The sequence below is a fragment of the Amphibalanus amphitrite genome, unplaced genomic scaffold, assembly GCF_019059575.1.
Source record: "Amphibalanus amphitrite isolate SeventyFive unplaced genomic scaffold, NRLGWU_Aamphi_draft 000863F_arrow, whole genome shotgun sequence".
NCBI lineage: Eukaryota > Metazoa > Arthropoda > Thecostraca > Balanomorpha > Balanidae > Amphibalanus > Amphibalanus amphitrite.
The window spans coordinates 104,791-120,620 of NW_024882357.1; the positions used below are offsets into that span (position 1 = coordinate 104,791).

The 15,830-nt window shown below is 46.9% G+C and overlaps 2 protein-coding genes across 12 annotated transcripts in view; one reads left to right on the plus strand and one right to left on the minus strand.

The window, feature by feature from the left end:
- The window catches only part of LOC122367320 (ribosomal oxygenase 1-like), a 51,651-nt gene extending 47,143 nt beyond the window's left edge, over positions 1-4,508 (minus strand). The window contains exon 1 of the mRNA XM_043340332.1: positions 4,435-4,508. The gene's annotated coding sequence lies outside the window, so the exon portion shown is untranslated. The remainder of the gene's footprint in view (positions 1-4,434) is intronic.
- Positions 36-15,649, plus strand: LOC122367323 (zinc finger protein 358-like). 11 transcript variants are annotated; one of them, XM_043340347.1, is made up of 3 exons: positions 36-61; positions 13,694-13,973; positions 14,216-15,649. In XM_043340347.1, the coding sequence occupies exons 2-3, from the start codon at positions 13,719-13,721 to the stop codon at positions 15,122-15,124; spliced, it is 1,164 nt and encodes a 387-aa protein (XP_043196282.1). In that variant the 5' UTR covers positions 36-61; positions 13,694-13,718; the 3' UTR covers positions 15,125-15,649. The 11 variants fall into 11 exon arrangements, with proteins under 11 accessions (XP_043196282.1, XP_043196285.1, XP_043196278.1 ...); XM_043340350.1 differs by lacking the exon at positions 36-61 and adding an exon at positions 3,530-3,618 and having other exon boundaries at positions 14,404-15,649; XM_043340343.1 differs by lacking the exon at positions 36-61 and adding an exon at positions 3,530-3,610.
- The last annotated feature ends 181 nt before the right edge of the window (positions 15,650-15,830 follow it).

Sequence of the window (15,830 nt, forward strand, 5' to 3'; positions counted from 1 at the left end):
TTTTTCCATGTGAAAAATAATGCGCCAGCAATTGGAACAGGTGCTGTGCAGCGAATGTTGGGTACACAAATCAACTTTTTGGTCCACCAATGAAAATTGTGTATTATGCAAGAGTGAGCAGAATCAGCAGCGAAGTCCGTTTTCATCAGTCTTTAGCATACCACGCCTGAACATATTTAACAATAATAAATCGGCTGCAATAGCATAAAAAACCTTACTTCAGTTGGGCAAACTACGGGGAGGTAATCACGAACTTGATTAATCAAGTTCATGATTATGACGTCATGAAAATGGGGCGTGGCATGACCATATAAGGAGTTGTAATCAAGATTTTGATTACTTTTCGTGCACCGAACTATTCAAGTGTTTCGTTTCGATTGTTATAATGTCCATATCGACACGATTTTTTACCAGGTGAAACGCAATATTCTATTCTCCCGAAATGATATGGACCGGTAGCAGTGGGATATGTACTTTAGCTCATATGGCGAAAGATAAACTGCTAGCCTAACTTTTTCAGAAAAGTGATATTTTTTAAAGCCCTTTTTAGGCGGATATTATTCTTTTATCCACATTTTTACGTTTCTAATTTAAAAATAAATCATTGAACATTCATTTTACACACGTCTTAAATTGGTCGTAATAAAGATTTCTTCGAAAAGGCACCGTCGCCTATTAGCACGCCGCCATTTGTCGTGTTGTCGGTGTGTGGGTGAGGCCGGAAATTGGCGCCGAATTATTGGTAATTTGGTTCTTATAGGTAAAATTAGCATTTTTTAAATAATTTAGATCATGTTTGTAAATTTGAATAGCCTCAACCTTCATGTGCGTCGGTATAAATGTTGAAATATCGCGATAGAATTTATGATGACTTTGTAGGCTATCATGGCGCATGCTTTCCGCGGTATAATATTTTAATTATTTACGAAATGTATTGCTATTTACAGGGTTATAGTTTATTTTAAAGTAAATAATAGGCCTATTTTGTTGTTTGGGGCAATTGTTGATTAGAGAGGCACATTTAACTGCCCACAGTAGCTAGAAATGTTATGGCCTGGCAGGTTGTGCGAAAGTTTGCAGTGTGGCCATATCATTTATTCAGTCAATTGTCTGTGCAAGCAGGGACCAATAGGATATATCTTCTAGTTTTTAATGAAAAGTTAAATTTGGGCTTATGCTAGGTTATTCATACTTGCATTCTAAGTGGCTTTGTCATGGATTCATAGAATAATAATAGAAGTGGTGACTGCAAATGTGTCTGTTTTTCCACAGCTCATCAAAGCACCACCTCCTCGCTGTAGCAGTAAGCGTCGCCGTCACCACAGTATTGTTCAGGAAGCTCGTGATAATGGTACCTATGGTCTCACGTTGAGGAACGCTCAATCAAAAAATGATACGATGAATTTCTTTGGAATTAAGCGGACTAAGTACAGCTACATTTGTATTATGTGCATCGCTCATGCAAGACAGCAGGCCAGGATGCAGGGACACACAGCTGCAGGTATGTATGAATTGTTTTTGCAATAGATGGTTGTAGTGTTTTGTTTTGTCGCTGGTGTGTCACGTTCAGTTTTGTGCATCACGTTCAGACACTACAGTGGTCCAGTCCAGTGTACATTTTGCACACTCAAGCTGGGCATGCTGAAAATAATTCGCTGGAGCTCCTTTAGTGTAATCTCATGAAGTTGCCTGGCACAACTTGAGAACTTTGCGAGCTCACATGACTCATCCCCAGTTTTGTCCTGACACAGCCCAATCTAATCCTTTTTCAAGATACAGGCATTGTCTAATGTTTTCAAAACAATTTATTCTAATCTAAATGCAGAAACTTCTTCACTAATGCATGTGTAATTTGTACCTACATTTTCCAAACTGCTGAGTCTGAGGCATTGTACATTATTTTCACATCATGTGCCAAAATGTAGTACCTATCAGTGCCCTGCGCCAACTCATCAGGTCCATGTCTTGTCTTGTTTGCCTTGTTACATCCGCCTACCTCTCCTCCATCATTTCTTCCTTCCATCTTTCCTTGCTTCCTTCCTCACTCCCTCCCCTCTCCTCTCCTCGTGTCTCCTCTCCTCTCTCCCCTCCCCTCCCCTCCCTCCCTCCCTCCCTCTCTCCCTCTCTCTCTCTCTCTCTCTCTCTCTCTCTCTCTCTCTCTCTCTCTCTCTCCCCTTTACTCTTTCCCTCCTTCTCTCCTATTCTTTCTCCTCCATTTTCTCCCACGCAATGTTAAGTGTACCTATAATTTGGTTATGAACATTTTGCAGGGGATGAGCTGGAGAACCTGCATCGCATTCTCCAAGAAACGACGGAAGCCAACGGAGGCCCGCAAAACTTTCCATCCCATAATCGTGAATGGAGAGCTGGGCGGGGAAGACGCGGTATTCGTCGAGGCCCAGGAGGTGGTATCGGCGCCACCAGACCAAGCATTCCTGCTGTGGCAGGCCACCTTTTGGATTTTTAACATCAAAACTCCTAAAGACATGGTCAATCTGAATTGGTTTCTGAGAACCAAAGTGTTTGGTGGGGTGAAGGCCGATGTGCCGCCATCAGCGGCGGCCATTGCGACCGTGAAGCAAGTGGAGTGAGATCCCCGTAGAGCATGCCGCTGCGGGGTGTCGGAAGCGTTTGCCAATTCTTTGAGCCTTCCACTGGCAGGACTATAAATACACATTTCTTGAAATATATCTTTGATCTGTGCTTGGTTACACGGGCTCTGGGTTGTGACGCTATTCGTCCAATATATGTGGTCGACGGTCGTATGCAGATTATCATTTGAGCTGACTTATGGTCAGGCCGCTTATCGCGGACAGCGGTGTTCTTGCTCGGGGTGGTCTTTTTTCAGCTCCGTGTTCGGCAATGTGAGCGAGCAAGCGCGAGAAGAGGTGTGCTCGTGCACAAGTTCACATGTGTGTGCCACATCCCTAACTCGTCTAAAGCTTACAGCTATTGAGTCTCTAGCCACCCACCAAAATTGAAAAACAATCGGTGACGCCGTTCCGGAGATACAGAAATAAGGTGCGCGTGTGCAAATATATCCTATCCCCGATTCGTCCAAAGCTTATAGCTAATCCGCTTCCAGCCACACACAAAATTTGAACAGGCTCGGTCAAGTCATTCATGAGAAACATTAACTGCAACATAAATTCCATCCCACCAAAACTGATTGATTTTGTCTATTATATACACCATTACCATTGTATCTTTTAATTAGCTGCATTGTTCAACGGTCGCCAGTAGCACGATCAGCGCGATCAAAATCGTGATTAGCCAGAGGGCTGTTCACGGACCCTGTGTGCGGTCGGACCGCACACAGCCTCCAAGCTCCGCCCACTGCGTCCCTACGTCAGCCTTGCGTCACCGCACACAGCGACCGCTGTGGCCGGTCGGGACTGGCCACAGCGGACCGTCCACCGCACGCAGCCGTGACGTCAGAGCCGCCTACCCATCCCCTACCCCCACGCCTGCTGGACGTACCGCACACACCGCACGCAGCAGTGTGCGGTGCCCGTGAACACCCCTCAGCTGAATGCGAAATCAAGATCATGATTAGCCAGCTGGCTGCGTAATCAAGAAGTTGATCATCGGACTCCCGGGACGACGCCTCGTAATCAAGTTGTTGATTACGTTTTGGTTGCAATCTACCGCCTCACGATTTTCAACTTGAATCATTCAAAGATTACACTTGTAGAGTGACTTCTTCTCTATCGGTCTTAAAATTTTCGTGCATCTCCGTAGACCCTGAATCGAGATTCGGCCGTTTTCGTGACGGGCTGCAAACATGACCAAATATGGGCATAAAATAATCATGAACTTGATTAATCAAGTTCTTGATTACCTCCCCGTAGTTTGCCCAACTGACTTACTTACTTACTTACTTAGAAGTACAGAATTTTGATAGGCCACTTCAAGGCCATATATATAGGCCATATATAGGCCATATATATTCAGGGTTCAGGGCCACTTGGCCTTTATGTCCGTTCCAGTCGAGCTGCTTAGTGTGGGTTTTACTGGTCTGTGTAAGGTATCGCGTGTACGAAGTCTGCCCAGTGGGTGTCGGTAAATATTTACTTTAGGTCCGCAATATTGTTTTAACAAGAAAAAAATGCACATTCTTACACTATTTGATGTCCTGAATTCAGATATGATGCTTAAATGCATCAAAAATGTAAAATAAGATACTAAAACCCCAGCACATTACACCGCACTGCTGCACAATATACACTGAAGAAAGCACGCTTCCGCGACAAAAACGAAACATACAACGCTGCCCTATAAAAGAAAAAATGATGCGGATATTCATTAGTTTTCGACGTTATGAAAATGACGTCATAATACCAAAGCACAAGAAAAACGGTGAATAAAAAAGAGAAAATATTTAGCAAAGGTAATAGAGCATGAGAAAATGATCAGAACATAACCAAACCTTACCTAACCTGACCTACTGATGTTTGCCTACTGGGGGAAAAGGAAAAAGTGACTTGCATGAATAGATTGCAAGCAATGGTAAGTCAAATATTTTTAGGTTAAGTGGTTATGCATCAGGCTTCAGGCCTTCGGCCTGAAGCCAGATACACAACCACTTAACCTAAAAATATTTGACTTACCATTGCCTGTAATCTCTCCTAAGGCAGTGTCTAGGCGGGTCTTGAACTGGTTGAGCGTACCGGCGTCGACAACTTCTGGCGGCAGACTATTCCAATCGTTTATAACCCTTACTGAGGAGGCGTTTCGGCGGACTCTGGAGACCGCGCGCGGCTTCACGAGGCGCCACGAGTGACCTCTGGTTTCACGGGCGGTTGAGCGGTCGAAGAAGACACGCGAGTCCAGGTCAATACCTCCATGTAGCATCTGATATACCGCTATCATGTCACCGCGCCTTCGTCGGTAGTACAGGGATGGTAGTTTCAACGCCTGCAGTCTCTCAGTGTAGGGCAGGTGGCTCAGCTCCGAGACGTTCTTGGTTGCCCTCCGCTGGACGCGCTCCACTCGTTTCTGGTCTGTCCGGTTGAAAGGGCCCCAGACAATGTTCCCGTATTCAAGGTGGGGTCGGACTAGGGTCTTGAACAGTAGGGGCAACGTTGACTTGTCAATCAGCTGGAAAGACCTCTGAATCATGGAAAGTATCCGCGAGGCTTTGCTGACAGCCGCGGCAGCTTGTTGTCGGAACTTCAACTCCGTATCTATGTAGACTCCCAGATCCTTCTCTGCCGCCACCTGTTCCATTCGAGCGCCCTTCAGCTGGTAGACTTGCTGGCAGGGTTGTGCTTGACTCATGAGTCGAGTCAGAAATTTGACTCAACTCTGACTCAAATGAGTCAGATTTGAGTCGAGTCGGATAAAATATTGAGCTGTTGAGTTGAGTCAGAGTTGAGTTGGACAAAAATATTAAAGTGTTGAGTTGAGTCAGAGTTGAGTCAGTAAAATAACTTTTGACATTGAGTTGAGTCAAGAACATTTAGAAACATGAGTCAGCTGACTCAACTTTTTAGAAACAATATATAGTATAAGTTTTTCATTCTCAGCCCGCTTACCAACTTAGACCTGGCCCTGTTGCCGGATTTTTTACCCCCCCCCCCCCCGCTCAACAATTTTTTATCTGAGTCAATTTTGAGTCAACACATTTGACTCAACAAAAAATTAGAGTCAAGTTTGAGTCAACTCATATTTTCATTGAGCCGCTTGAGTCATGAGTCGAGTCAAGGGAAAAAATCAGATCCTTGTTTGAGTCAGAGTTGAGTCAGGGCATTCTGAAGTTGAATGATGAGTCGAGTCGGCAAATTTTTTTGAGTCGAGCACAACCCTGGAAGGAGTTCTGGCGACCAATGTGGAGGACTCTACACTTTTCTGCATTAAACTCGAGCTTCCATACATCCGCCCAGTCCGATGCGGCGTCCAGGTCTCTCTGAAGGGCTAGAGGGCCGGATGGGGTGAGGACCGAACGGTACAGCTTGCCGTCATCCGCGAATATCTTGACTCCGCAGTGAAGCACTCTTGGGAGGTCGTTGATAAACAGTATGAACAGAAGGGGGGCCAACACTGAGCCTTGTGGGACTCCGCTGGGTACCGGTGCCCAACCCGATCGACAGCCCTCAACCGTGACCCGCTGCTGGCGTTCTGAGAGAAAGGCTTCAATCCAGCGAAGCAGCTTTCCTCCTATCCCATGGGCCTTGACCTTCTCGATGAGTCTCCTGTGCGAGACTGTGTTAAACGCCTTGGCTAGATCTAAGTAGAGGACGTCCACCGGTTCGCCTTTCTCGATCCAACCACTCCACTCTTCGATTGTTTGGAGCAGTTGTGTGGTGCACGATCTTCCAGGCCTGAAGCCGTGTTGGGCGTCGCTGAGAAGGTTCTCGGACTGCAGATGTGCCATTAGTTGGTCCCTGATTATGGATTCTAGGACCTTACAAGGCACGGAAGTTAAGCTTACTGGCCTGTAGTTTCCTGGGTCGTCCTTCTGGCCCTAAAACCTATTTAAAAAAAAAAAAAAACTTCCAAATGCTCCCAAGGTAAGTGTAAGTAGTGTGTGGTCTGTCATTTCTGTATTTCTGCGTATCAGAAGAATTGACGCTAATAGTCAAGTCTGACTGATGCATATTGATAGAGACAAGTAGAAAAACACGGAACAAATAGTGCATGGACGCGTTTCGATTATTAAATATACATCAGCATGACATAATCACAGAGAAAACAAATATATCTTGTTTTCTCTGTGATTATGTCATGCTGATGAAGATTTAATAATCGAAACGCGTCCATGCACTATTTGTTCCGTGTTTATCTGACTGATGCGTCGTTAAATAACCAAGAAAACAAGCATTCTGCCTGTAACCAAAGCATTGCCTGGCCGCTTGGAACCTATATCAATATATCCTGCTTGGAACGGCGTGAGAGTTCTCTAGATAGGTACCGTGAGCAGGCGCGGATCCAAGGGGGGGGGGTCGCTGGGGCTGGGGGCCGATGCCCCTAGCCGATCGAAAAATGTCGCCCTCCGTCGGGTGGCTTTTTTCGATACCTAGGGTTCGAGTGCATTTTACGGAAATGAGCAAAGTTCATTTCATAAAAATCTCTGGTAGCAACTCTCTGAATTGATGTTAAACCCTCAGAGTATGTTACTTCTCTCCCTGAAGTCAGAGTGCCGCCCCCTTAAGACGAAGTACTGCCTTTTACAACCACATTGTTGCCCTCTGTAGTAGTAGTGTTGCCCTTGGAATTTGTGATGCCGCCCTCGGAAGTCGTGATGCCGCCCTCGGAAATGGTAGTGCCGCCCTCTGTACTTGTAGTGCCGCCCTGCCCTCTTGACTGTCCTCTGAATTCATAGTGCCGCCCCCTGAGGTCATAGTGCCGCCCTTCACAGTCTTGAAGCTCCCTGAAGTCATAGCACCACCCTCTGAAGTCATAGCTTGCATTTTACCACAATTGGAATTCCTGTGATGAGCTGCATCAAATAGATAGGTAGGTACCCTTTTTATGCAAAAATATCAACTTTAAAATTTGACCATTTTTGATCTGACCTTGAGCTGACCTCAACCAGAACGTAGCCTAAATCTGCCTCAATGGTCGTGTAACTAACCATTTAATTGGAAATATAAAATTGGCCATAAAACACATCACACGGCCCTAGTATAGTTAGGCTCATATTTCGACCCCTAGTGACCTGACCTATGTGACCTAACCTGGTATCAGTGACCTCTTTAAGCAACATATGTGATAGGCAACCGACGCTCTATCGATGATTTTCGATAGCATGCCTGTTACACGATGTTATAAATTATAACGCATTTCCCCGGAGGCCCGTAATCGGTGAAAAATGGAGTTTTGACCTGTTCTGTAACGTCATCAGTGACTCTGAGGTCAAAGTAATTACTTTTCCATCGAAAGTTTTACAGGGCTATCGAACGCCGTTTGAGTTTTGTAGATCCGTCCAGTAGTTCCGGAGATACGAGGGGAGAAATAGCCCCCTTCCATAATCCCATAACCTGGGTCGCGTTATAATCAGACCCCACCAGGGTGCGTGTTAGGGTGAGGCTAGATGCACAACGGTCCCACTTACAATCATTGGCGGTCGCAGCCGATCGCAAGGGGGGGGGGGCAAGTAGGCCCGCGGTACCCAGCATTTTATCCTTCGCTTTGGTGGAGGGGGGAGGGGATCGGCCAAGCTTTTTGCTGTGTGTGTGTCAAAACCCACGGTGCGAAGAGACGCAAAAGATGGCATGGCTTATACTACATCAGTTTGACATATAATTATCGTGAGTTGATCCCAGTTTACAGGTAAACTGACCATTTACCATTTAACCCTATTCCTGGCGGGCTCCGCCGGGACAAGAAACTGGCGGGGGGGGCCGATTCGGCCCCCCCCCCCCTGAGATCTCGAGAACGAAGCAAGATAGCGACAAGCGGTAAACGGCATCGGATACGCATGGACAAGGTCTACAATTTTTACTAAGGTCATTTTCAGGTCAGGTCAAAGATGACGTCACAGGGGTCGAAAAAGTCAAAATGGCGGCGCTAGATATGGAGAGAGTTTTTCTCGAATAACTTTCGAATTCGTCAAGATAGGAACAAACTAAGGGCATCATCGTGATCCTCTCGTCAATCCGCATCGAATGATATATATGTTGACCTCGAAAGGTCAAGGTCAAAGGTTGACCTCAGGTCACGTGACCTCGAGGTCATCATGTATATCATTCGATGCGTCTTGACGAGCTGAACACAATGAGACCATCCACGCGTCTGTATCTTGTTCCTGTACGGAGTTATTGGCCAAAAACCTTTGGTGACCTTTGATGACGTCACATGACCTCACAGCTGCCCAACAGCAAAACAGACCTCAAGGTAGTGAAGGTTGATCGTATATGAAGTCATGTATGGTATATGGGGCCATTCCGACCCGTTTTAGTGGTAAAAACAGGGAGTTGATTTTTCCCCCATTGACTTATAATGGGGAGGTCGCGAAACTGACCTGACCTTAGGTCACCGATATCAAAATTCCGAGATATACAAATTGCACATACTGGTACCGTAACTAAAGCCTGAAGAGAAGAAATTGATCGGTCAAAAACTCTAGCTCTGGCGTGATTGCAAACTTTTCTGAGGTAGGGTCACCAAACCGCCTCTGGTGACCTGACCTGAGGTCAGATCAACTCAAAATTTTCAGACATGTTGCGTAGAAGCCTTTTAGGAAAAGTCAGAAAATTTGAGCTTCCTAGCTCAACGCGTTTGGGAGAAATAACCAAAAAACCTCAGGGGGGGGGGGCTCCTGAGGCCCCCCCCCCGCCAGGAATAGGGTTAAAGTCCCATGAGTCACTCTCCTGTCGGGGCCTTGGGGCGGGTCCATCCAACGATCTTGTCACATTAAGGAGCATCACTACCCGAGGAATGCATGTGTGTTCTGGTCAGACCTCATCGCAGCTCATCACGCGAGGAGCACTGGACCTGCTGGATAGAACACACGTGCTGTTTGTGAGCCGCGAAGAGAATCCTCTCGGCGTGCCTCAACCGCGGGAAAATTGGGAATTTCGGGGCCTTGTGAAGCAAATATAGTGCTAAGGAAGATGATGCATGTAAATTTGCGTCTATTTGAGGTCTAGGCCAGGCACCATCTATCCGCTACCTCACATGGACCCGAAGGTGCCACGCAAGTTCATGATGAGTGTACCTCGAGCACGTGGGCTTCAAACCGCCTGGGCCTTTCACTTGCAGCAACTGTTAACCCGCGCCCCGTAGGGGGGTGCACAGTGATGCAAATGGGGTTCACGAGTGGCCATAAATACCGAAAAGGTCCAAATTTTAAGTTTACCTAATCGAATAAATCGTAATATGGCAAGTCAGTTTGGGGTGTCTGAAAAAAACATGATTTTTATGTTTTTGCCGAAACCGGCCTCGTGCATGATTGTCAGAAGTCGTGACATTTTCTATGTCGTAAAATGACTGTCAGATACTCGCAACTTCAAACGCCGCTAGCGTGCGTTCATTTCATACAAATGACAAAAATTATACATGGCAATGATCCCCAAAGTCTGCTGCTTCTAATGCAGGGTCACAAAAAGCCGTATCTTTTTTGGTTTGGCGTTGATCTGACTATTTGTCATCATGTTGCATTCGCAGTTTTTTATTTTAAAATATTTGCTTTCGTTTCACCAACAGCAGTTTACACAGTGTGTGCCCGTTGGTGCACCATACCATAGCATTTCCTAATAATTTCTGAGCCGCACTGTGAAAGGATGAAGACGCTAGCACTGGGCTGACCGGCGCTACTAAAGTTTTCGTCCGTTGCGGTCGGGTGCCGTGGCGCGGTGGGCGGCCCGGGCGGCCGCGCCGCGGGCGGGCGGCCACAGCGGGGGTTCGTCGGTGCATCCCTCTGCTGTTTCTAAGCGAAGTGGCCTAGCGCCTCGCGACAAAAACCAACGGATTGCTCTTGACAAGATCTCGCGAGTGAGCATATTACTTTTGACTTAAGGTCAATATTTGACCTACTTATAGCAGGCCAAAGAAAAACTTCTGTCGAAATTGCAATCCGCGGTGAAAGCAATCCGCCCCGACCGCGAAACCCGATCGCGCCGAACAAAAACCTCCATAGCGCCGGTCTGCCCTGTGCTAGCGCCTTAATTCTTTCACGATGTGGCTCAGAAATGGTTAGGGAATGCTATGGTATGGTGCACTAACGGGCACACACTGTGGAAACTGCTGTAGGTGAAACGAAAGCAAATTTTTTTAGCAAAAAACTGCGATTGCAGCATGATGGCAAATGATTAGATCACCGCCAAACCAAAAAAGATGCGGCTTTTTTTGACCCGGCATGAGAAGCAGCAGGCTTTAGGGATCATTGCCATGGATAATTTTTGCAGTTTGTATTAACCCTCGCCGGCACAGGCCATTTTGCGTCCTTCGACGGCACAAGGGGGGGGGGGGGGTTGGTACGACCCCCCCCCCCTCCCAGCCAGCAATTTCACTCCGGGCCCAAGCAGGCTAAAGTACGGCTTGCCCGAGATTTTAGTCGGGCTAAAGTCGGCTATGAATGATATGCAAATGAAATTCAAGTACACATTTTCCAAGTTCTACTTTATATTCTGAATCATCCGCAGTTTCCCGTTCTCGTCACACTCATTTAATTAACACTTGTGCACACGCGATTTTGTTATGCATGTTCTCCCGACATGCTGATTGTTAATAACAACCACGAAAGAGTTGGTGAGGATCCTTCATGCCCTCCCCCCAACGCGACCACAGACATGGGTATGTGGTCGAAAATGTCACCATCTGAATGATGAGGAGCAGGCAGATATCTCTGTGTATGACTGCCCACGTGGAGTCATGGACAGGCGCCTAGTAGGCTAGCCATATAGCGATTTACTCGGTTTGGTACTAAACTTGACTTTTTGGTATTTATGGCCACTCGTGAACCCCATTTGCATCACCGTGGGGTGGCCGAAACGGCTCCCCTTGTCCTTTTCCGTCAATATCTCCTAAACGGCTGCAGATTTTGCCACCAAACTTTCAGGACCCCTCCGGGTAACAATTTTACACATTGTGACCAAAAAATTTCTGGAGGCTATGATAGGTTGGCCACAAATGACGTCAGAATGACGTCATGTCCTGCCATTTTCGACCGAAAAAAGAGCTTCGCGAGAAGGGATGTCAAACCTACAGCTTTGAAGATACAGAAAAATGATCAAGACATAAAAGGTGTAGAATTGACAGGGTTACAAAACTGCTATCTCGAATTTTTGGATTTTTTTAATTTTGACCCCCAAAAATCAAAAAATTAATTTTTAGGATATATTAGCAAAAAAATCCAAAAAGTTTTTTGAGTTTCGAAAAAAAAAACAAAATATGTGATTGTGCCGTCTTCTATCTATATACCAAATTTCAGATCGATATCTCTTTTTGGCCAAGTTAAAGCGAAAAAAAAAATTGTTCAAAAATGATGACGTAAAATTTCCAAACTCAATTTTTGGCAATTCTAGACCACGTAGGGCAAAACAAAGACCACCATTAGACCACCCCGTGACAAGCTGCATCGAATCGAGCCCCAGTTTATGCAAAAATATCAACTTGGAAATTTTATCTAATTTGACCTGACCTTAACCTGACCTTCACCAAAACGTAACCTAAGCTGGCCCCAAAAGGCTGCCTGACCCACATAATCGCAATGGTCATGTAAAATGCACCATAAAACATGTATCACACGACACTTTCATATTGTGACCCCCAGTGACCTGACCTCTGTGACCTGACCTGGTATTAGTGACCTCTGGTAGCAAAGTATGTCTTTGACGAACAATTTACCATCGATGATTTGCAATAACTTACCAATTTACTCGATATCACAGCACATTTCTTGAAATGCCTGTGAACGGTGAAAATCCGACCTTTGACCTGACCTGTAACGTCATCGGTTTGACCTAGGTCAATGAAATTCGGTCACAAGGTAGTGCCCCGGTGGGGCTATCGAACTCCGTTTGAATTTTGAAAATCGGCCGGTAAATTTCCGAGATCTTAGGGGGGCCGAAACGCCCCCCCCCCCTTCGGGTGGTAGGGTCCGCCGATAGCCCTACGGGGCGTGGGTTAACCCTCGCCCGTAAACGGCGATCTGCCACCTTCGCCCATGCAGGGGGGGGGTTGGTGCGACCCCCCCCCCCTTGGCGTTTGAAAACGGAGCGTCGTAGAGCTTAGCGGAAAAGACCAACTGATTGCTCTCGCCGAGATCTCGCGATTGGTGGTATATTTTTTGGTCCTAGGTCAACATTTGACCTACTTTTGACCGGTCAAAGGTCAAATTTTCGGAAAAATAGACTTTTTTCAACTTTCGGCGGCGATTGCGGCAAAACGGTGGGAGATATCGACTTGAAACCTTCACTATCGTGTTCCTCGATCAATTCTCTATCGTTTGGTATGTATTTCGTTTCCCTAGCTCTAAAAATGGCGCGTTGGGAGCGCCGGAAGTCGGCAAGGTCACAGTCGGCGGCAGAAATTCGAAAAATCAAAATTTAAATTTTTGAAATCTGATTGTATTTTTGGATTTGGGAGGTCCATTTGCTCCCTATAGAAGCTAATATTGCTGCATATTCCCATTGAGGTGACAAGAATTAGCAAAATAGTGGTTCGGGCGCTTTTCAAAAATAGTACCGGACGCTGTTCCTCTTGTGACGTCATAGCTCCGTGACCTGACCTGACCCGGTCAAGTTTCTTATACCATATGATAGCCAATACTTGCCCCAACACGCATGGGAAGTTTCATCACGATCCATCAACCGATGTCCGTACCACCGGCAGGAAACCTCGGGCGTTGGCACTCAGTTTGTGAAAATCCGGCCGGAGGCTGTTCCCTTTGTGACGTCATAACTCCGTGACCTGACATGACCCGGTCAATTTTTTTTATCAAAAGATGCGCAAGGTTTGCCCCATAAGGTCCCCAAAATTTGGCGGCGCTGCGCGCCGCCGTTTTTGCACTATTTCCGAAAAGCCTCAGAGGGGGGGTGGCACCAACCCCCCCCCCCCCCTACATGGGCGAGGGTTAACTATTGTTGCACCATATATGTGTGCCAACTTTCAGTCATATCTTAATTCATAAACCAATGTTATGGGGGCACGAGTTTGGTCCAGGAACAAAGTGCACGCCAGTTCGTTACTGCTTCACCAATTGGCGATGATACAATGCCAACCTAACTCTGCCTGTATCTGTTTTCAGACATCAAAGTGTGGCAGCTGTCAATATGTCGGCTAAGCTATGGTGTGTCGTTTGTCAAGACACGCGCTCACTGCTGTGGATGGCCTCGGATTTGGTGTTGCCCGCATCTCAGCTGACCGTGATGGAGAGACTGGGAGGTCTGCACCTCAAGCTGCAGCCTCTGAGTATACTGTGCAATTCCTGCTATTCTCTGGTGGAACTTTGGGACAAACAAATATCTGCTGCCACTGAAACTGAGCAAGCTCTCAAAGGTCTCATTACTTATGCCAGGGAATGTTTGGTGAGTGCTTTTATTTTTCATCAGACTAGATTTATTTTGTGTCACTTGAACTAAACAGGAACTTATCACTAAATGAAATCCAAATAGCTTCAATTTCTGTTAAGATAATCCTTATTAGCTCAAATTTATAGCTTTAGGTCTTTACTGTATTGAGTGCCAATGTCTTGAACGGAATCACGAATGCTAATGAAATGCCCTTCCATCCTACATTCCTGTTAAACAGACTTGCTGGCTCTTCCCAGGACGAAGATGCTGAAAAGAAAGATGAATCTGTATTGATCAGAGAGCATAATGAAGATGATAGCTGTGGGCCAGCTTCCTTGTCTTGTGCATTCGGTGTGGAAAAGGTGAAACCAGCCAAAGGGAGCTCTGACCTCTTGGTGGCAGGGGAAAGAACTGTGGCAGGCTCGCTCGTTACTGATTCCGACAGGTCCCATGCTGAGCCGCCAGGACGAAGGCTTTCTTCAGACTGTGATGCAGCAGGAACTGACCTGCCTGTTTCCGCGGAGGCTGATGTGACTGATCCAGGTGGGGTAGAGGTCTGTGGACCTGCCCCCGCAGCAGTGCCAGTGACCAGTGCCAGCGTTCTGGAGGTGCAGTCATCTGATGCTGTTGAAGGACTTACAACACCTTTTGATGCGAGCGATTTGATCGGAGAGCCAGAGAGGGGTGGGGCGGCGACAGACCGGAGTCCGTCTGATGTCGCAGATGATGCTGCCGCCTCTAGTCGGCATGTGGACGGTGTTTCACCCGCCGCCGACCCGACCCCGCCCTCAGAGACCCGCAAAGCCTCCCGGCACCGCTGTGATATTTGCGGCAAGGGGTTCGCGCGCGGCGGCTCGCTCGCCGACCACCTGGCGGCGCACGCCGGAACTAAGGGCTACGCGTGCGCCGAGTGTGGTGAGTCGTTTCAGTACCGAGACGGTCTCCTGGTGCACCGGCGGCGACACCACGGTGGCGGCCGGCTCAACTGTCCGCACTGCTCGCAACGCTTCGAGAAGAGCTGCAACCTGCGCCGCCACCTGCGCGTGCATACGGGCGAGCGGCCGTTCGGCTGCACCTTCTGTCCCAAACGGTTCGCGCAGAGCAACGGCCTGAAGAAGCACGTGCGTAGCCTGCATGGGGATCGCGTCTCGGCGAAACCTAGCTAACGTCTATTCTTTTATACCAGGCAGTATTTACAGTCTTTCTTCGAGCTTATCGGATCTTTTTTTTTGTGTCGCGTGGTGTATTTCACTGTCGTGTTCGATGTGTTACCCTATGATCTGATTGTCATGTTCAAACAGTGGTTTAGTCGGTCGCAGATTACTTGTGGTTGGCTGTGGCAACCTGCCCTCTCGTGTTTTTTTTTTTTTTTTATTCATGCTACGCCGGTATCCGGCGTTTCGGCGTTATGCACTGCTCGTAACGCAGTAATGCGTCCTGTGAACTGCCCAGATACTCGGGCGATCTCGACTTGATGATGGCTTCAGTTTCTTGATCGTTCAGCGACTTCTGTGTGATTGATCAAGAAATAACTTGATCTGTGTTGTTCCGAGCCTGCTATTTGCGATGCACGTGCAAGGCACGACCCATTTTTGACATCCAGCGTTCTGAATCTACGTGATATATTTTATATAGCGCATGCAATTTGACGGCACTGTTGTTACGCAGTTATAATATAGTTATGTACATTTTTTGCTGTTTGTATTATTAGCTGCCCTAAAAGCTTTGCTGTTTCAGTGATACCGTTGTTCACTTATGTATATATATTGCGAACTCAGACACGCTCAGATTTCTCAAAGTTTTGCACAGTTCTCTAGGTAGATGTAACCGACCAAGAAAAAAAGATATGTCATTGTGTCGCTAGTCCATTGC

What these genes read in the sequence shown, in the direction of transcription:
- LOC122367323 (XM_043340340.1), top strand. Translation starts at nt 3,977, where the DNA reads ATGTCCGTTCCAGTCGAGCTGCTTAGTGTGGGTTTTACTGGTCTGTGT. An exon ending in AGTCTGCCCAGTGGGTGTCG is followed by an intron (nt 4,063 to 13,693) that starts GTAAATATTTAC and finishes ATCTGTTTTCAG; the next exon opens with ACATCAAAGTGTGGCAGCTG. An exon ending in CTTATGCCAGGGAATGTTTG is followed by an intron (nt 13,974 to 14,215) that starts GTGAGTGCTTTT and finishes GGCTCTTCCCAG; the next exon opens with GACGAAGATGCTGAAAAGAA.